The sequence below is a fragment of the Mirounga leonina genome, unplaced genomic scaffold (genome assembly GCF_011800145.1).
Source record: "Mirounga leonina isolate KUSES-001 unplaced genomic scaffold, KU_Mleo_1.0 Mir_152, whole genome shotgun sequence".
NCBI classification, from domain to species: domain Eukaryota; kingdom Metazoa; phylum Chordata; class Mammalia; order Carnivora; family Phocidae; genus Mirounga; species Mirounga leonina.
In genome coordinates, this window is record NW_023270380.1 from 15,505,047 (window position 1) to 15,527,784 (window position 22,738).

Consider the following 22,738-nt stretch of genomic DNA (forward strand, 5'->3'; position numbering starts at 1 on the left):
ACACAATTTCTACATTAGCCTTTTGTCTTCAAACTTACTCCATAGAGCTGAAAATTCGATTATACTTTTCTTCATTAAATGCACATCGTGACTTTTATTCTTTTTTTTCTCCAGCTTTTTTTTTTTTTTTTCTTCACATAAGCCAACTAGACCAGTAGTTATTTATGCTGGAAGACACAACAGTGAATCTCAGCCATTTAAGATTTACTAAATCTTAAAGTAAGGATCAGACATGCCACATTGCATAAGAAGAATCCTTAGCAAGCATAGAACGCAATGTCATTTACACTTAGGAGAAGGAATTTTTTTTTTTTATATTTTAAACATCTCAAATACAGAGAGGATACCCCAAACCACAGTTCTTACATGTTTGAGAAAAAAAAAAATTTGAATACCTTCCAATAAATTCTGTCATCATGAGCCACGTTACTCACCCAGAAAGCTGAATGCTTTCCAGAGGAACCGCAAAGACATTCACCCCCTAGGAATTTAGCTTCTCTAAAAGAGAATTTTTTTTTTTTTTTACTTTTAAGGGAGAAATTGATATTTTAGTTTATATTTGCCTTACAATTTTTATTTTTAGGTATAAATATTTATCACCCAGCTAGGTCCGAGGTGTGAATTCCAGGCTAACAGTGACTTAGAGCTCTATTAGAATTTTTAAAAAGAGGCAAAAACAAAAACAAAACAGAAGCAAAATCGAGCATACCAGATACATATCCATGCCTTATGTTTCTGCTTCTTTAAAACACATCTTTAAGGGATAGATATTTGCATTTGGGATTCATTAGCTTCCACCTCCAAACAGCCAAGTGCAATCTCCAATAACATCGTAGGATGTTAAAGGCTGACAAGTATCCTGTTGGCCCGTGTGTCTTCTGACTTAGGACTCTATGTTTGTTGATTTGGTGAACTTAAGGAAATGCTGAAGCTATTTCTTGGAGTTTCCTAGAACAGGTTGGCAACTGAACTCGGTTATGATTTATAGGTGGAAAAGAAAATAATCAGTGTCAAATGAATGGTTGCATCATGACACACTTCGGACTTTGTAAATGATGCAGTAATGCATGGTCACCAAATTTTGCCATACTCTCTGAAAATGGTTTTAGACATAAATACCTTTCAATGTCCATATAGTGAAGTTTGCTCTTCTCAGCTAATATGTCTACAAACTACTAGAATTGGATCTCACTGAGGATAAAGAGGTATAAGTGAAGGGGAAAGAATGTGAGCACATTTACCGGAGTTCTCAATTCAGGGATGGCGGCTTGGTAGGTGAGCGGGCGACAATCAGGTGTGTTTGGCACCAGGACACAAGGAAGAAACACAGGACCCAAGTCATCTCCGTCCAGAACGTCCACTGTGAGGGTGGTGGTGGTGGTTCGCCGCTCATTCAGATTTTGTGCACGGTCCTATGAGAGGAAAAAGGAAAAGAAACACAAAAAACAATGAGATGGACCCAACATTTTCTTCAGCTTGACTAGACGGTAGACAGGTTTCTTCCCGATTATAGGCCCCAACCACTCTTAGGGCATTTACTTTAGAAAACTTGCGACTGTACATTCTTTCTCTGCCCTTTGAGATGGCAATCTTCCTGCAGCTCAAACTTCTGCCAGTTTTATAATCCAGCACTCCGTCTCAAGGATCTGGGAGCCATAATCACCAAAGAAGACAGACGCCCACCTCTCAGTCTCCATGGGAGGGTAGGAGCCTAAGGTCCATAGGAGGCTTGCTCCAAGGTATGAAACTATCTCCCATCCTTGAAGTACAACACAATGTCACTTTTCCTTTGAGAAGGCCACTTAGCAAACACAGTTGGCTCTTGATTCCTCTACCCGATGCCCACCCAGCTCTGTCTTTGATTTTTGATGATGTTTCAAGCAATGTAGACAAATTTTAGGGGCGCCTGGGTAGCTCAGTCATTAAGCGTTTGCCTTCGGCTCAGGTCATGATCCCAGGGTCGGGGGATCAAGTCCCACATTGCGCTCCTTGTTCAGCAGGGAGTCTGCTTCTCCCTCTCCCATTGTCCCTCCCTGACTCGTGTTCTCACTCACACTCTTTCTCTCTCTCCCTCTCGCTCACACTCTCCCAAATAAATAAATCTTTTTTTTTTTTAAAGAAAAACTTTAGATAAATTTTGGTTATTTCTAAAAACAAGCAACAACAACAACAAAAAACAAAAAAACCCAAATTCTCAGAAAAGTAAAATGAAGGGAGAAAAAAAGGAAGAGAAGAAAACCTGGCAGGTCTGCTGCACTTTTAACAGAGAAATGTTTAATGGCTCACACAAGCATTTCTGTTATCAGGTATTTTGAGACCAGCGCTGCTGGTCTTCAGGGAGCGCATTGCTGTCACTGAAATAACCTAGTTTTCTGAGCTTCTAGATGATACTTGTTTTATTTTGCTTCTTCATTCTTTGGGACTCTAAAACTACAGTTTCTAGGAAGAGTGACCTTGCAGCAATTATGGCAATTATCTGTTCAACTTTCACTCTTTCCCATGACACATCGTATTGCCAAGAGAGCAGGGATTTTTTGTTTTCCTTGTTTGGTTTTTCCCAGTTTTACTGAGATATAATTGACATATAGCACTGCATGAGTTTAGGGTGTGCAATGTAATGATTTGACATACATATACGTGAAAGGATTTTTACAATAGGTTTAGTTAGCATCTATCATCTCATACAGGCACAGAAAAAAAAAAGAAAAAAAAATTTCTTGTGAGGAGAACTCCCATCTGGACTCTTAGCAATGCTCTAGCCCTTCTTTCAGTGGACTTGAGCTCAGACTGCATTCCTGGTCCTTCTTATTGAAACAGGAAGGTCTTCCTTCCTCAGCTGGCCCAGTACTTTTTGCTTTGAGGATACATTGTTACTAACTATGATCCCTTCTGCAGAGACATTGCTAGTTTCTGACGTGCGTTTTCCATCCCAGGATCCCATCCGGGACCCGCCTACATGTAGCCATCACGTCTTCTCAGGCTCCTTTTGGCTCTGAAAATTTCTCCAACTTCCCTTGTTTTTGGTTACCTTGACAATGTTGAGTACTAGCCAGGCATCTTGTAGAGTGTTCTTCAGTGGGGACTTTGATGTTTGTCTCAAGATCAGACGGGGGGGAAGCATTTTGGGGAGGGAGACCATAGAGGTCCAGTGTCCTGTCAGCACATTATATCAAGAGTATATATTATCAACACAACTCATCCTTCATGCTAACCTTGATCACCTGGTTGAGACTGTGTTCATGAGATTTCCCCATTGTCAATTTACTCTTTTTTCCCTTTTCATTTCTTTGGGGGAAAAAAACACTATGTGCAGCCCATGTTCAAGAGTAGAAGTGATTTCATTACATTACATTTCATTTACATTGATTATATGTATCTAAAGAGAGTTCAGCAGGAGGACACAAGGAAAAAACATCGGACCCAAGTCATCTCTGTCCAGAACACCCACTGTGAGAGTGGTGGTGGTTTGTCGTTCATTATGGTGGGATCTAGAGTGTCTTTACTTTCATAGCATTTTGTTATTTTGAGAACTTATTCCATTTTTTTCTGCCTCCTTCAAATTCTGTTCTGTACAACTCCAAAAAGTAATTATACTTACATACATGTTCATAGCAGCACTATTCACCATGGCCAAAAGTTGGCAGCAGTCAAAATATCCACCAATGAATGAATGGGTAGACAAATTTTGTTATATATATATATATATATATATATATATATATATATATATATATATATAGGATACACACACACACATTTGGGATACACACACACAATGGCACAGCCACGGGAAGGAATGAAGTACTGACATACACTACAACATGGATAAACATTGCACACATTAATGCAAAGTGAAAAACACCAGATAAAAACATGAAACATCCAGAATAGGTAAAGCCACCCAGACACATTGGTGACTGCCAGGGGCTGAGAGAGCAGGGGTGGGGAAAGAAGGCTTGAGGAGTGTAAGACTTCTTTGGGGGATGAAATGTTTGGGGGACGGATAGAGGTGGCGGAAGCACAACAGCGTCAATGTGCCAAATGCCACTGAAGTGTTTACTTTACAGTGGCTAATTTTATGGTATGTGCATTTACCTCATTGATTTTTTTTTTTTAAAGTAATATACTTGGTTACCAGTGGGGATGGGTGGTAGGGGAAACAGGTGCTGGGGATTAAGGAGGGCACTTATGATGAGCATGGGGTGATGTATGGAAGCGTTGAATCACTATATTGTACACCTGACACTAATATTACACTGCATGTTAAGAAAGTAATATACGAATGGACTGACATTTTATTTTATGTTGCTTAGTGTTTTCCTGTGTGACATTTACCAGACATCAATATTTGCTTACCAGTTAAAAATACTCTCAAGCTTTGTGCACAACTCTGCATTTCAGTTATGTTCTTTCCCAATCTTGTTGCTCAAGAAATGTTGTAAGGAAGGGTTCTAGGGTAAAATCTCAGAAGGCTGAAAAATCTTTATTGGTGGAATTTTGCCTATACAACCATTTAGGAATACAATAACTCTGGGACTCCAGCTTCTGTAGTGTTTAGAACCATTATAAGACAGAGTGTGGTCAAATCGTGGGGAAAAATGTTTAAATTTCCAGAGTGTGAGGACCACTAAGAGTTTCAGAGTTGATATAAAGGCTATTTTAATGATATTTGAGATTGAACATATACAGAAAGAAGTCTTCTTTTATCTCACTAAAAAACAGAAACTTCTGGAAACGAAGATGCCATGAATGGTTATGGCCATCAGGAAAACAAACCGAACTAGCAAACAGTAACTCCTACATGAACACACGTTATCACAACATTCTTATCTCCTGCTCATTCTCATTAGAAACTCATGTGTTCCCACAGAAACCTCTTCTCCCTGCTTCCCCAGAAAGGTAGGTTGCAGACCACGGTCCTTAGCATTTCAGGGAGCCATTCCTGTTTGCCACATATGCATGGGAAGGATTTTGCCCTGTTACTCTGTCTTTTGTCAGTGCAATCTGCAAGTCCCCAATTAGTACATGGAAGAGCATGGAGGAAAATATAATTCCCCCTTCTCAAAAAAGGGGAAACTATAATTGAGATTAATGACAAGATTAGAGTAATAATTATGATTGACTGAATTTACAGGTATACAGATTTTTTTTTTTTAAAGATTTTATTTATTTATATGACAGAGAGAGACAGCGAGAACAGGAACACAAGCAGGGGGAGTGGGAGAGGGAGAAGCAGGCTTCCCGCTGAGCAGGGAGCCCGATGTGGGACTCGATCCCAGGACCCTGGTATCATGACCTGAGCCGAAGGCAGACGCTTAACAACTGAGCCACCCAGGCACCCCAGGTATACAGATTTTTAAGAAGTCCTTCTTTAATTGTTGTAAATTTTCCCTGTCTGGTCATTATATTCAAAACAGTTGAAAGTACAGTACGAACACTAAATGATACGTGAGATAATTTTGGTGGTCCACAAGTTAGCCTTTAAAATTATACTGTTTCGGGGCGCCTGGGTGGCTCAGTCGTTAAGCGTCTAGCTTTGGCTCAGGTCATGATCCCAGGGTCCTGTGATCGAGCCCCGCATTGGGCTCCCTGCTCGGCGGGAAGCTTGCTTCTCCCTCTCCCACTCCCCCTGCTTGTGTTCCCTCTCTCGCTGTGTCTCTCTCTGTCAAATAAATAAATAAAATCTTAAAAATATATATATATTGTTTACATGTATGAAATGTGAGTACATATAGAAAAATCTTTTTTTTTTATTGAAGACATATTAGTTTCAGATGTACTATAGTGATTCAACATGTAATGTTATGCTGTGCTAACCACAAGTGTAGCTACATCTCCCATCACACAGCATCATTATAATATCATTGATGGTATTTCCTATGCTTTGCTTTTTATTTCCATGGCTTATTAATTCCATAACAAGAAACCTGTATCTCCCACTCCCCTTCACCCGTTTGCCCATCTCCCCCCAGCAACCACTATTTTGTTGAAAATCTTAATTTGGCATAAATTCATGGATTTATTTTAAATTTTAAAAACTACAACTGGCTAATAAAATAAAATAAAATAAAATAAAATAAAATAAAAAACTACAACTGGCTTATCAAACTTACCATTTTAAAATTATGATTGCTTGGGATGAAGTCTTTCAAAAGACCAAATCAGCCTAAGTTTATAAAAAATATTAGATAATTTAGATTTTACATGGTATGGATGTGGCAAAATGTTTTCATACTCAGAAGCAGTATTTCTACACTTCTTTGCCACACAAGGTTACCCCTCATATGCCATCACCAAGTCACTGTAGTAGACAGAGTAGGGTGTTTATCCAAAATCTTTCCTTCAGTCTGTCGGCAACAAATCTCACTGTTCTCTACCTCTTTGGGTCATTGTCACTACTCCATCATATGGGTACAAGTGAATAAGGGTGGGTGTATGTATCATTCCCAAAATACATAATGTAGACTGTCAGGGAAGAAAAATAATTTTCTCTCCACCCTTCTAGCTTCTTGGCTGAGACCTCATGTAATAGAAAACAGATTAGCAGGAAAAAAGCCCAAGCAGTTTAATGATATGTACACCTACTATAGACACACAGATACCAGGAAAACTGAGTAACTCCCCCAAATGGCCAAAGCTATCACCTTAAATACCAACTCCAGCTAAAGACTAAAGAAGATGTGGGGGCAGGGGAGAGCCAGGTTTTCAGGCAAAGCACAGTCAACACGGGAGTCGCTGTCTTGCAGGAGCATGTCCAGACCCTCCCCACAGATGGGAGCTTGTCCAGATTCACTCATTCTCATCTTCCTGGTGGGAGAGGGATGCCCTTGCAGGTGGAGACTTCCTGTCTAAGTGCAAAGTGCTCTTCCAACATGGAAGGGTTTCTACATGGTTTTCAGAGCTCCTCTGTTTGCTGGTTTGAAAACATAATCAGCCTAAAATAATCCTTATGCCAGGGAGGTGTATTTTGGGGTGATGTATCCTGCTCCTCTTCATTTCTATAAACAGACAGGTAGCACTGAAAAGATACCAGCTGCCTCTCTACACATGTGGAGCCTCCCTACAATTTGTTGTTAAAATTTATTATAAAACATAAGGAAAAATGGAAGTAGGTCTCCTGAACACTGCTCTCGTGTAAACCCATGGAAAGCCTTAGTACTTCTCCTAGTTTAGAACCAAATTTGATCTAAAAAATTCATCTAAAACATAGCCCCTGGCAATTCAGATAAAAACCGAAATGAAAAGAACCTTTTGCTCTTTCTAGTAAAATGTTACTGCTCAAGACTGTTCTAGATAAAAGAAATACCATTCTAAATTGGGAGTGGTATAAATAAAACATAATTACTTGCATGAATGTTTTATATGATTTCCTGAAGTCTATATTCCCATTCATTGCTATGTGAGAATCCAAAACATATTAAAAACTACCCCCCCAATTCCTTTCTCCCACTTCATTCATTTCTTATTTCCTTTACGAGATTAAGATATTTTTCATTTTAAAATATTTAAAAATAAGACAATATTTCATTGATTTAGAAACTATAACTATAACTGGCAAGCAAGAATATATCTCTTAAAAGTTATTCAAGTTTGTTTACTTTGTATTTTCTCAATGTGCATTATTCTTTCACATATCACTTACACTTTGTAACCTTACATGAAACCTTTAATTAGATGCCATAAAAACAAGTCACTATTTAACGATTGTGAGTTCAGCTGTGCAAGGAATTGCAGGTGATACAAAGAACAATCCGGCATCAAAGCTGAAATGCCAGAATTTAAAAGCACACATGTATCTTCAACACTGAATCAAGAAAGCCATTAGAAATATTCAGGAAAGTGTGGGATGTGACCTAGCTGGAACATTCCATCAGTGTTTCTCAGGAAAGCCACACTGACATGGTCCTGGAATCTTTAGCATCTTTATTCAAAGCCTCCAGTCCTCTGGCCCCAGATGATGGCAACACGATGTACAAACTCTTCGGGATCATATTAGAACATACGCAAGCACAGCACAGACACCCGCTGTCTTTGAATGAATTATTTACTAAATAAGTAGAAATTTTCATCAATACTTTGCAAGGAAAAACTAATTTCTTTTTAAGCACAGAGAACTTCAAAGATATTTACTTTTAGAAATAGCTCGGAGATAACTAATTCATTGTCACAATCCGCACTTTTTACCAAGCACATTTTTTGTAAAATTTCAAATATTTACACTATGACAATGTTAAGGCAATAAAACACCTCTGTCAGATGATAAGTGAGGCTTCAATCCCTTTATCCCAATTAAAAGGCTTTCTTGCTGTAAAATGGTTTAATTGCCCACGATTCTTTGATCAAATGAGATAAATGCTAATTTCTAATGCACTCAGTACCTGCTCTTATTTAGAAGCGTATTAAGTTAAATATTGGTTGTTTGGAGTGGGGCCAGGAATGATGTAGACTCTACCCAATACTATGAAATTACACTAATCTCGGTTTTAAAGTGAGTATGGAACAGGCATGCTGATCTTCTGATTTCTTGATGAGCCATAGGAACCTCAGAATAGAGACTTCCAACATTTACATACTCAGTATTCAAGTGGTTTGCAGATTAAAAAAAAAAAAAAAAATGGCTAGAAGCACCTACTAGACTGACCCATTGATACATATATTAAAGACTCTCTCATTACCTTATCAGGTATTTGCAGTAGAGAAAGAAAAAAAATTGCAACATAATTAGAGTTGCCCTGAGTCTTCTAACCCTGACGCAGTTACTGAAGACCAGGGAGGCGTTTGTCTTGCTTCTGTCCACCGATGATAGATGGGATATCACTGACTGAAAATTTAAAACTTATCCTAGAGTAACTTGATTCTGTTAGATTCCTTTATGCAAACGAGAAAAAATAAGCAACAAGACTGTGTAGGTCTAAACCATTTTAGAAGTGAGTTTTTTTTTCTTGAAAGTGTTTTTTTGTTTGTTTGTTTGAAATGCTTACCTAATTTTCCTTAATTTTCATGCATACTAGTAGATAGAAGAGCATGATATTTTACATCTCCACATGCTTACGTGTCTTTACAACTGGAACATTTTATATTTGTTAACCATCAAGCATCATCTTCCTATTTCACTCTTATTCCCCAGAATACACCCAGGAAATAGGCAGAGCTAAAAACAATGGGTGTACAATTTAGGACTTATTCCACAATTAGTAGGAAGTAGAGGTGAGGGAAGGTCAGAGTGGGGGCTAGTTTTGAAAAGTTGTTTACATAAATTGATATCCAAAAGTGTACAAAGTGATTTTTTTTACATCCAAGCCCATATAATTATAATGTTTACATACTGTTCTGAATATTCATAGTATTAAGAGAAAAGACAGAGATAAGAAAGAAATAGTATTTTTAGGAATTATATAATATCTTATTATGAAAGACAACTAGTGTCCCTATTCTAGATTTTTGATACTGGAGAAAATATTAAATTTGCCCTGTTATTGATAAGGTAACTTAGAAATTACCCTGGCTATGATTCTAAATTAAATGTAAAGTTTTTCTTTCTGACAATTAATCAAGAGCTCTTGAGTACCTAAGAATCCTTAGTATTTCTGTCAGGATAATGCTAATACAAAAGAGAGCTGGTTTTGAATAATATCTATGTATAAAGAGATGAGTTTGATTCCTTTGTGATTTAGGGTAATATATCAAAAAATTGGAGTTTGTGGTACAGACTATATTGGACATTTCAATAGAAAGAAAACCCACTGATCTCTGGGTATCTCTGAACTTTCTTTTTTAGATTTCTTTTCCTTCTGTTTTCTAGAAATAATCATTCCCTCATTGCATATTCATATTTAAAATGAACCATGGGTAATAATGTTGCAAATATTCTCAATAAAATGAGTGACAAGTTTTCTTATTTATGCTAACCAAAACTCTCCCGGCTTATTTAAGAGTAACAACATGCCCACATGGATAAAAAGAAACTTCCTAATTATGTGAAATTTGAATAGTTTCCTTTGCACATCAATCAAATCTTTGTACCATAAGTGAAGCCAGATCCAAACAGTGATTTCAGTAATTTATCATCAGACCTCTACCCTCTTAGGTACCATCTACTTTAAAATCAAAATCAATCGCTCATATTTCCACTCTCTTTATGACTTGAAGAGAATAATGCAGGTTTTAATGTACATGATCTACAATGTACATTGATTTACATACCATTGACAATAGTTAAAAAACCCAAAGAATATAAAAATGTAATCAGAAACATATAACAGTCTGTGGATTTCATGATTCTATATAAATATAAAAATATAAATTATATAGATGAAGGGGTTCAGGACAGCCCACCCTGGCAAATGTACAACTTTGGCATATTGTGAGCTGAAGGCACCTGAGACTGTGCAGACTCAAGATAAATTCTGTCCTTCTCTTAACCACACAGAAGAACCTAAATTGGGGTCTCCCAGAATAAAGGTTATTAACAGAGATAAATTTTATCTGAGTGACCCACCTGTATGGTAGGGCAAACATCTAATTATCAGATACATGCTTTTCTTATCATCCTATGAAGTGCATCCCTTTCCTCTGAAGCCCCAGACTCCCACCCCCTTCTCCCTAGTTCAGGATGACACACAGACCTCATCCTGCCTGAATGACTTTGGAATTTCCACATCTGTGTGGATTCCCCATACATACACCTATTATATTTGATTTTTGTCTGTGAATCTGTCTCATGTCAATTTGATCCTGAGTCCAGCTAGAAGGACCTTTGGAGAGGATAGGGATTCTTGCTCCCCGACATAGACGTTGGCATATACAAAGCAGTCCATGTTTAACAACCATCTCTCTGAGAGAAGAAGCTCTGATTTGTAGCATTTGTCACTTTCCATACTCTAGGCTCTACCACCATGACCACAAATGTGAGGTCATTGAACTTGGAGCTGGGAAGAGACCCACAATCGGTCCTTAAGCAAGTAGGAGTCAGCTTTTCAGTTCCAACAACCCACCGTTTTAAGTAAATTATGTGTCTAAGATGTAGAGGCAATGAAGAATTCTTTACCATTTGTTGGAGTAGAGTGATGTGTTGTAATACTTTGGAAAATAATATGGTGCTATTTAGTAAGATTAAAAGTATATGCTTATACATTCATAATAAACATAAGTTTCTCATGGTAATTCCATTTTTAAATTATCCATTTTTTAAAAGATTTTATTTATTTGAGAGAGAAAGAGTATGTGAGCAATGGGGGAGGGACAGAGGGAGAGAATCTTAAGCAGATTCCCAGCTGAGTGCGGAGCCAGACACAAGGCTCCATCCCAGGACCCTGAGATCATGACCTGAGCCCAAATCAAGAGTCAGATGCTTACGCTTAACTGACTGAGTCACCCAGGAGCCCCTACATGATCCATTTTTGATCTATGAAGTGCCAGTAGTTAAGTAGTTTATAGAATACTGTAACGATATGAGAATATATTCCAAGCATTTGTCTTAAGTATTAGTTGTGGTTGTTAACTTGCTAATCTTCACAAGAAGTCTATGTGGTGTGTTTTATTAATATCGTCATTTTACTAGGTAGGAAACTGAGGTACAACATCTGCCCAAAGTCACCCAGCTAGTCAACGGCAGCACTGGCATTTAAATCCAGGTAGGGCGCCTGGGTGGCTCAGTTGGGCGCCTGGGTGGCTCAGTTGGTTAAGCGACTGCCTTCGGCTCAGGTCATGATCCTGGAGTCCCGGGATCGAGTCCCGCATCGGGCTCCCTGCTCGGCAGGGAGTCTGCTTCTCCCTCTGACCCTCTTCCCTCTCATGCTCTCTGTCTCTCATTCTCTCTGTCTCAAATAAATAAATAAAATCTTTAAAAATAAAATAAAATAAAATAAAATAAATCCAGGTAATGGTAGTTCGAGCATTCATGCTTTTGCCATAATCCTGCACTCACTGCCTCTCACGAGAGTCATGAGGATAGATACCATCCCATGCCAAAAAACAAAAAAATGGAAAGTATAGTTGAATTAATTATAATGCATCCTAATTTTGGTATATTCTAAAATCATTAAAAGGATATCGCTCTGAAAATTTTTAAAAACACCAAAAAGCTTCTAATCTCCTATATTTAACATTCACATTTTATACTGTCTGATTTAAGTTTATAATAAAAATTGTTACAGATAAATTGACCCTTTCTTTAATTTCTTGCCAATTCCATCCTTTCGATGATTCATGCATATCCTTCTATTTCATAATTTTATCCCTGAAATGCTAAAAATTTAACACTCCCTCCCTCACTTATGGGTAGTCTAGCAGATTGCATACAAATTGTTCCAGGTATCTTTATAAATATTTTAAATTAAATAGTAACTCAGATGTTTTAGCTTGAGTTTCTTTAAAAAAAAAACAACTCATTTTAAATAGCACAATAAAAACTGTTTTCAGATACATTCCAGAGCAATCTTACTTTTCCCTACATTTTATTAGCGATTCTGAGTCAGGCAAGGGAAACTGTATTTTTCCTTCTCATTTTCACTTGCATGGAAATAATCTATAAAAAGAAAGATTTCAGGGTTTTGAGGAACTCAAATCTACTCAATCTACTGAGAGTCCAGTAGATTTTACTTTTTCTTATATCTGCTGTCTGTCTCCACTTTAGCCTCTACCCCTGGACACCAAGACAATCAATTGAAAAACAACCAACTGGAGAATTTTGAATGTAAATCTAGAGATTTGGCTTCAAAAATTAGATTTCTATCTATGTATCTATATCTACTACCTACCTACTACATATAACAGATAAATTTATATATATTATATATGTTACATAAAATAATTATATTTATATATAAGTAAATATATTTATATATTATAAGTATATAAAATGATATTAATATAAATATACACAGACAAAATCCCCCCCCCCCCTTTCTGGCAAAATATCTTTTGGGCAAAAATGCCATTGAGTGACACCTTGTTGCATATAAACTGGTTCAGAAGAGCTGGCGGATGAAGATTTCCTTTTGCCCCTCTCTGCTGTCTTCCTGTTCTGCCACATGACTAGGATGACAATGCTTAGGAGCCCTTAAAGGCAGAGGTTGGCTTCAGGGTCTAATAACCTTTTCAGAACATGATCCTGTCACTTTCTATGGACCTTCGTCAATACTGGAAGCTATCTGTAGCCAGACCTATCAGTTGTTTGCTGAAGTACTAGCCCCGTTCTTCTTGTTAACAAACTCTTCTTCCCCTTCTCCTTCCTTCCTCCTCCTCCGCCTCTCCTCCTCCTTCTTCTCCTGGCCTAGGCCCCCAGGGTTATCAGTGTGTCCAGCTCCAGGAGATGCAGAGAATTTGGTGTAATCCAGAGGTGATTAGCTCATTCCCCTTTGCTACATACAATCTTCCTCAACCTCCCTTCTCTATGCTGCCTCCTGGGATCCCAGGTTGGGAGGGGACATTGGATGGGAGAGGACTCAGGAAGAGTTTCCTTGCAGACAAAGGAGGAATAAACAAACATAAGAGGAGTCCTAGTTTTGCCCTCTTTCCACCTGCTTATCCTCAGACTTGAAATGCAGTTGTGATGCTTATGGCTGTGGGATTTACTACCCCCTGACAAATAAGGCATTGGAAAAATAACCAAATTTCAGGAAAGGGGCACAATGTAAGGAGAGAAGTAATCTGAGTCCTTAGTGATATACTTGAGCTGTCAAACCAACCCTTGATCCACATGAATCTAGGGATTTTATTAAAATGATAACAAAAGTCCATGTTATGGGGTGCCTGGGTGGCTCAGTTGGTTAAGCGACTGCCTTCAGCTCAGGTCATGATCCTGGAGTCCCGGGATCGAGTCCCGCATCGGGCTCCCTGCTCAGCAGGGAGTCTGCTTCTCCCTCTGACCCTCCCCCCTCTCATGTGCTCTCTCTCTCTCTCATTCTCTGTCTTTCAAATAAATAAATAATTTTTTTTAAAAAGCCCATATTATGTAAGACTGTTTTCTGATGTTCTGTTCCTACTTTGCACACATCCTGGTTATGGTCCCAGTTGCTGACACCTAGTGAGCAACTATTCAAGAAATGGCAGCCATGGGAGAGAAGATTGCCAATTGGAAGGTTTTTCTCTTCCTTTAGTATACTCTGGAATCCCCTGGGGAGTTAATAAAAATGCAAGCATTCCACTTCTACCCTTTGAATTTTTATTCAGAGGGTCTGAGGTTGGGTCCAGGAATCTGCATGTTTAATATCCTCCCAAGGTGATTCTGCTGCTGACATTCCATGTATCACACTTTGAGAAATACTTCAGTGTGAACTGAAGGCAAATTATTGAAGAGTGGGTATGAGTGATTCAGAGGGAAGGAAACAGTGAGGAGAAACAATCCTCCTGCCCCCTTCCATCCCACTCCCCATCTAGAAGAATATAATATACAAATTACGCTGTGGGCAGCCTACCCTGTCCAGCCCATAAACTACACCAAGCACTCTGAGAGCACTTACATATTTCGGGTACATTCTTTACTTCATAAGTTCCCCAGAGGGAAGCTAGGGAAATTGAATACTCACATTAGCTTGGATGATGACAAAGTACCGAGTCTTATCTTCATAGTTGAGCCTCTTCCTTAACACCACATTTCCAGTTAACATGAGGGGAATTTCGAAGGTGTCATTAGATGTCTGCAAATAGGGAAAGATACAGAATCAACTCCTTCAAATATAAGATGAATTAGAGAATGCAGTGTTGCAACCTAGTCTTTTGAAAGTTCTAGAGAGCATGCTTATCATCTGAAAATAGAATATCGCCTGTAAGCTTCATATTTAATACTATCATTTTTTAAAGATGTATTTATTTATCTGAGAGAGCGAAAGAGGGAGGGAGGGGCAGAGGCAGAGAATCTCCAGCAGACTTCCCGCTGAGCATAGAACCAACTAGGGCTCTCTCCCAGGACCCTGACATCATAACCTGAAATGAAACCAAGAGTCGGCCGCTTCACTGACTGAGTCATCCAGGCGCCCCCAATACTCTCGTCATTTTTAAAAACTTTGCATGTTGATCAATGGGTTTCACCAGAATCATTTTGATAATAACCACAAAACTTATTTCCTGTAACAGTTTTTTGTATATTTTTAGGGTTACCCATCAATAGCCCCGGGATACTTCTAAATCAAAGTTCAGGTATCTGGAAATTTTCCCTGTTACCACCGTTTGTTTTATCAACAAAGAGTTCAAACATTGCAATTTGTGATTTCTATATAATATCCTTTTTTTAAGACTGGTGTCAGGGGAGGAGGAGGGGAGGGGGATGGGAGGAGGAGGGCAATGGTGATTTGTACTTGGTTCTGTGAGCTCACAAGTCATTACCCAGAGCAGGTCATTCTTCTGACCGAAAAAAAAAAAAAAAAAAAAAAAGGCACTCCTGGCCTATCTCCAAAGAGGCAGAATCAGAACCTTTTGGAAACCAGCGTAAATGCTTTTGCTTTAAATGCAATCAGTTCAGGAGCGCCTGGGAGGCTCAGTCATTGGGCATCTGCTTTCAGCTCGGGTCGTGATCCCGGGTTCCTGGGATCGAGCCCTGCGTTGGGCTCTCTGCTTTGCGGGAAGCCTGCTTCTCCCTCTCCCACTCCCCCTGCTTGTGTTCCCTCTCTTGCTGTGTCTCCCTCTGTCAAATAAATAAATTCTAAAAAAAAAAAAAATGCAATCAGTTTAGCAGCTATTCATCCCTAAACTCATTCCTTATTTATTTTAGATAAAATTCAATGAAAATGATGGCAAAAGAAAAGAGAAGAAAAAAAAAGAAGAAAAGAAAGAAAAGAAAGCTCAATTTTAACTATTCTGATTTTACTCATGGGTTAAATAAAAGTGTGCTTTGTTTTAGTGATGAGTTTGCAACATTGGTAATTAAACTTCTATGATTTTGGATAGTACAAATGCCTGATTCTTCTCTATTCCACATCTAGTATAAATGTTCATGCACATCATAAGAAAATACAGGTAGGGTACAAAGATACTAATAATACAAGTGACCATCTTCAATTTGGCCTGTATTAAGACTGGAATAGAAACTTCATGCCCTCTATTTTGTGTAAGTTCATTAAAAAAATACCTTTTGAAGTAGATCTGTTTATACAACATTCAAAAATGATGACAATAATGCTGAACATAATAGTAGCTGTGACAGATTCCTGAGGGAGCCCTGTCTATCCCCACTTCCTGAAAGGCATCTCATGCCTTTGTGTAAAACCTTCCCTTGAGTGTGACCTGCTTCTAACCAAGGATACAGCATAGGCGATAAACTGTCACTCTTGTGGCTACACTGTGTCATGGATGACTCCATCTTGCAAACAGCCTGGGTCTAGACACTCTCCTTGCAGAACTCAGAGGGTATACAGCCGAGGAACTCAGTGTGGTCTCTCAGAGGTGGGAGCAGCTTCTAGCCAAAGTCAGCAAGAAGCCAATGCCTTCTGTCTTAAAATCATAAAGAAATGAATTCTGACAGGAGTCTGAGTTTCTCTGGAAGGAAATTCTTCCTTAGTTGAGACTCCATAGGAGAACTAATCTGGTCAACACCCAGACTGCAACCTTGTGAGAGCCAAGCTGAGTCTAGACTCTTAAGTCACAGAAACTACAAAAATGAGTATGTGTTGTTTTAAGACACTAAATTTGTGATGGTTTGTCACACAGTAATAGATAACTAACACACCATGTTAACCCCTGAAACTTATCTCAAAGATCAGTGGTGGTGTATAGTAACAGTAATTGATATCTGCTACATTTGCTGAGTCTTCAACATAATATTTTCAAGTGATATTATATTTTTGTTTCTCTGATATTTGGGAACACACAGACATGAGGATATACTCATATATGTTCTTATTAGAAAGTTATCCTCTTTTTAAAAATACAGAGATAAATAAACCACTTCTAAATAGTTTCTCCAGTTCTCTTTCCCTTAAAGAGCAATCAGCCTGACACAGACTTGAAATGTCAGTGTTTCTGGTTATAAACTAGTACCAGTGGTTAACGAGCTGATAGCTCATCACTGCAGATCCACAGCAGTCGACGAAATGAAGGATGTTCTCCTGTTGTCATTAGAACTTTGAAATGATTGTATCATTGCTGCTGCCTAAGACAGGAAAACCAGAATGGTTCAGCAAGAAAAAGGACTATGCCTACTAGTCTTCTAAAGATATACTGAAGAAATGAACTGATTGGGAATTGATTGTTCTGCTTCTATATGGTTGATGATCTCCTCCTTGGCTTAGTCTTTCCACAAACAACACCTATGAACTCTGGACTAAGTGCAAAGAAACAAAGAATACCAGACACCCCTAGAGAGATAACCAAAGCAGACATACTCTGGGAGATCTCACACACTTGAAAGAAGAGACAACGTGGGTGAGCTTGCTGTTTTACAGTAGCTAGTGCCTCGAGGGGCAGTCAAAATTCTGATAGAAAGTCCATCTGGCCTGAAGCATCAGGGGAGAGATTTTTGGGACCACCAATGCTGATGGAAGGTGAGAGGGGGCCTTAGAGGGAGAAAGCCAGGAAGGGAGAGAACAAATGTCACATGTAAGCTGTGTTGGAGTCTTTGGGTGACCTCTAGAGCAGAGGCCGACTCAAAGAGGTGCACTAAGAAAGCATATAGAACTGAGCTCCGAGCTGCACCCGAGGGTTTTTAATGCAAGCCCAATGATGTTGTCTGGTACATTAAAAACAAACACATGGACAAATCTTCTCAGATGAATATAATAGAAGAGTCTCTCCACAACATAACCTTCACAAGGTCCAGGAGGGAGTTCAGAACAACTGGACCCATGATGAACCAGGGAATGGGATCCCTTCTCAGAAGGAGAAGAAATCAGGGAAGACCAATGTTAGGACAAGCAGAGGAGGATTTTAAAGCAGCTGTTTGAACTCTGTCCTCAGAGATGTAAATAATATGCTCAGTGCAGGTGAGACCACAGGAAAACTCAGCAAAGACAGGCAAACTCTAAAAATGTGGAACATTCCGACCTGAGGATTATACTAGCTGGGGGGGAGATCCCTGGATACACTAGACAGGTTTATTTGGAAGTCAGGGCCCGGGTTGTCATATTTCTATTTCTTTAGAAGGGAAATCTAGATGTGAGTGTGAAATTTCATGATTTTTAGATATTGGCTCAAAAATGATTTAAATTAATTTGTGGCCAAAGGTGCCTGGGTGGCTCAGTTGGTTCAGTATCTGACTCTTGATTTCAGCTCAGGTTATGATCTCAGGGTCCTGGGATTGCACCCCAATAAGGCTCTGTGCTCAGTGGGGAGTCTTCTTGAGAGTCTCCCTTTCCCTCTACCTCTGCCTCTCCTGCTCACTCTCTCTGTCTCTCTCTCTCAACTAAATACATAAAAATAAATTCTTTAAATTAATTTGTGGCCAAACAAAATGTCTGTGAGTGGAATGAAACTCGAGGTCATTAATTTGTGATTCCTGCTAATGAATAATGCAGCATCAGTTGGAAAACAAACAAACAAAAACAAACAAACAAATCCTGAGATTTTTAAGTAGAACAGACCAATCTACACCTTTACCATTCCATACACTGTGGGACTCATTGTGGGACTTCTATTAATAGAAGCAGGGTTACTAGCAATTGAATGGTGACAGATACAAACATCAGTAGGTAACTGAGGTTTACATTAAATTTCCATGATGGCTAAAGATGGGTTCGCTCTGTAAGGATGTGGCTGGGTTCATGCTTTCTCCCTGCACCCCCATAAGCTCCAAGTTAAGTGCTCTCATGGTGTCTTATTCTTTTGCCTCATTGAATTAGGTCCGTGCCCAGAGAATGTCTTTATTTATTCCACAGCAGTGCTAGCTTGCTAGAGTACATTTTTCTTTTTCTGTAATTTGGACACTGCATGTGGCCAATTGGCTTATCCAATCTATAGGCAGTAAAGGTACATATTGTGTTTCGTGCCAAGTCCACAAGTCCCTGAAAGGGGGAAGCCTTCAGAAGGAATTACTGCACAGGTGACAAGGATTTCCAGCCCCCCAAACATCTGAAAGATCATGCCTAAGTAATGCATTTTTGTCTCACACTACATCTAAACCTTGGATAGGTTGGTTTTTAGTGCAATGCAATAAATATTTCCCTAAAATACATGGCCTGGCTCTTCTATGCTTGCTGGGAGTTTCATTTTTACAGCTTGAAGAGTAAAGATTAAGAAACGACTTCATAAAATGTAAGCTAGAAACATGGCACGCACGTACAATTAATTCTTCTAAAAACTTAAGTAGTAAGGAAGACAAATTGTCTAGAAATGAAATGTGTGGTCAGCTGTCTGTTTCTGTTTTTAAGGAAAAGTGTTTCTCTTGTCCTTTTGTCTTCTGCTCCTTCTTGATCTTTTCTGCTCAATTTCTTGTGCAACCCTTCCTATTTATGGTCCTTCTCTGTCACATCCTCTTACTTCCCCCCCTTTTTTTTTTTCACTGCCTCTGCCTAAAGCTCTGGAGGCACATGTCTTAGGGGAGAAGACACATAAAACAAACAAAAACACCTCCAAATCTTCCTTAGGCTGTGCTACACCTAGGGGCTTTTTTTCTTTTCATTTTTTTTCCCCGATTGTTTTGAAACTTTTACCATAAGTACTGAACTGTTTTATTAGAACACAGCGGAGAAAAAGTGGAGTCCATGTGCTCTAGAAAGAGTCCTGAGTCTGCGGCTCAGAAGCCCCGTGCACACTAGCCAGCCACGGCCGTGAGCCCGTTTCTCTCCCACCCACGAACCGACACGCCAGAAGATGAGAACGTTCACAATTCACTTAGTTCTCACACTATATGTGTGAAGTAAGTCCTATCGGCCATTCTCAGTCTCTGCGAGCTCAGTGTTTTTGTTTCTTTGTTTAAAGCTTATATAACAAATACATAAATTAAAAATAAAAACATAATATTAACTTCACCACTTCCTATTTTCTTAATATTAAACATAAAGAAGAAGCATTCATTTAGAAAATTCACTTAAGAAGTGATTTTAAAATGATGCTTTGGGGAACCCATGGCACCCTGAGAAGTTTTCTGGGGGAAAGAGGAAGGGAAAGTTGGCAGGTAGGGCTTCTCGCTTGGGCTGCAACAAAACCATTCTGATCTTATCAATGTGATAGATAATATAACAAACTAGAGGAAATAATTTCACAGCCTAAAAACAGTGTAGAAATTCAATGGTCTAATTAGAAATAAATAATCTAAAAAAAAAAAAAAAAAAAAAAAAAGCAGGCACCTGGATAGCTCAGCTGGTTAAGCATCATCCTTTAGCTCAGGTCATGATCCCAGGGTCCTGGAATCGAATCCCACATCAGGCTCCCTGCTCAGCGGGGAGCTTGTTTCTCCTCTGTCTATGAGCCTCCCCCCTACTCATGCTCCTCTCTCTCTCAAATAAAAAACAAAATCTTAAAAAAAGGAAGGCTACAGCTAAAGGTTTTGTTCTCTTCTCTATCTTAGGCTTCACTGGTGGACATCGGCAGTGTGCTATTACTTGGCAAGATGCATAATGCATATGCATCATACTGGTTACACCATCTCCGATGATTTATTTAGAATGCTTAAGAGTCCACAAGCACAATGGAAATGTAGTGAAAATGGCGTATTGTTCCTATAAATAATTTTAAATTTGTACCTACAAAACCCACCAAAAAGTTTTTAAAAGTGGTTTTTAAAAGTATAACACGACTAGATAAGAGACAGTAATTTTGAGATAATTTTTAACAGCAGAATGACTACTAACGTAGTTCAAGGAGCTAAATAATAGAATAATATAGTAAGGATCAGCTGGAGGAAGCACTGTTTTTATTCCTCATAGTGATGTCACATTCCACGTAGGTACTGACATACCGGATCATTAGGATTATATTGGATAACGTATTCTATCTGTCCATTTGGTCCATCATCTATGTCTGTAGCTCCATTGTCTCCTGAAAATCCTGTAAATATCGTGGTGCCAACTGGAGTGAGCTGAAAATAAAATAAAATAAAAACTGTCAATCCTCATTCCATCAACAGCACACCAGAAGTGTTCTAGCACAAGCCCAGGCTTTTGTTACACAAAAGAGAGCGGGCGGCTGCCCAGGGCCACAGATCTGACGCGTTTCTAAAGAACACTTGCAAACCTTCCGTAGGAGTTTTTGTAAAGGCTGAAATTTCCAACATCACAGCCCTTGCTTTGGGTAAAAAACAGAAGGCCTTAATTCAGTGTGAAGCACATTTGGACCAATTCATGACCATTAGCATCTTAGCCCCTGTGGAGAGAATGCATCTGTTGTTCTTCCTTAAATAAATAAATAAATAAAACCAAAAACCTTGATGCATTAAGTTATCGACAAGCTAGAATTTAAACTGTATGAGGAAGTTAGCATCTTTATTTTAAAATCAAACACCATTTCGGAGAGATCAATGACATGATGTGCCAGTGGAAGTCTGAGGAAGAGACGGAGACAGCGGTGCCCTGTGTATCAGAGGACGGAGAGAGCTGGGAGTTTCCGCACTTGCAGAAGGCTATTGAGTGGTGGGTGTTGGCAAGCTGGCCAGATCTTTCCCTTTGGGATTCAGACAACAAAACTTAACAAGGCATACGAGACCATGATTTGGCATTTGGCCTGCACATCTAGCTTTATTCATTGTTGCTCTCCACCAGAGAATCACTGTTATTTTCTCTGACCTGTAGGTCATTCTCTGCACAGTGTCTTCCTACATCCAGAGCCTCCGGTCCTCAAGCTGTAGTTGGAATCCTCTTCATTAGTTATACCTCCACTTAATTAGTATCACCTTCTCCTAAAGCATCCCGGACAAAGCATTCTCTACCCCACAATAGAATAAGGTGCCCTTTTTGTTGTGCTTGCATTTTATACCTTTCTTCCTTAATCACTGCACTGAAATCATGAATAAATAAATTGTGTCAATAAACACAACCTCTCTGCCTTCTATTGAGCGGAGGCTTTTCATTTTTTTTTTTTTTTTTTTTTTTTAATTTTCAGAGATATGTTTTGTTAGTTTTTAAATGGGATTCTTTCATGGAGAAATAGTTTCAGAGATTGAAAAAGAAAAGGGGTTGTCTCATTTATTCCTGTTTTTAGTGGGTATAAATCCAAATCTCTACAGGGATCCACCACATAATGAGTAAATGAGTGAAGCAAGCCTGATGTGCTTGGGGGCAAACTGAGAAGCACATATATTCTATGAAGCAAATTCTTGTCATCATGGACTGTAGTCTTCTAATATTCTAATTTTACAAGAAACATCTTGGTTCTAAGGATGGCCATAGATTTTAGAGAATTAAACTATGAGTTAAATGGGCCAGACAAAATATATGCATGAGGCATAGCAACCACAGTACTTTGCAACTTCTGATCTAGAAAAAAAAAAATACAATTATGATGAAAGAAACAAGCCATCAATACAAAGTAGCGCTTATTTACAAAGTCAGCCTTCCTGGTGGGAAGGTCTAAAGGGCAAACTTTGACTTGCAGCAGGTCAAAAAGAACACAAACAAGAGAGAGGAGATGGTCTCAACAGCACATATGAGAACACCAGGACACCATGGACAGGGACCCTGGGTGAGAACATGAAAGACTGCTAACACTTCTATGTTGACAATTTTCTATTTTTTTAAAATGTAATCCCAGTCCCCAAAGATATTGTGCTTTCTTACAAAAAAAAAAAAAAAAAATCATCTATTCTTATGTAGCTTGCTTTGATTTTTAAATTATGACATTTTAAAATTCAATGATGATTTATTTCCAGATAACT

The 22,738-nt window shown here is 38.8% G+C and overlaps 1 protein-coding gene across 8 annotated transcripts in view; it reads right to left on the reverse strand.

Annotated features, from left to right (window-relative positions):
• PCDH15 (protocadherin related 15) overlaps window positions 1-22,738 on the reverse strand; it is a 789,625-nt gene that overhangs the window by 453,992 nt on the left and 312,895 nt on the right. For all 8 annotated transcript variants that reach the window (XM_035008612.1, XM_035008611.1, XM_035008610.1 and 5 more), the window contains 3 exons: window positions 20,828-20,947; window positions 14,529-14,639; window positions 1,242-1,412 (listed from right to left, as the gene is read on the reverse strand). In XM_035008612.1, the coding sequence (XP_034864503.1) occupies window positions 1,242-1,412; window positions 14,529-14,639; window positions 20,828-20,947 (402 nt within the window). The remainder of the gene's footprint in view (window positions 1-1,241; window positions 1,413-14,528; window positions 14,640-20,827; window positions 20,948-22,738) is intronic.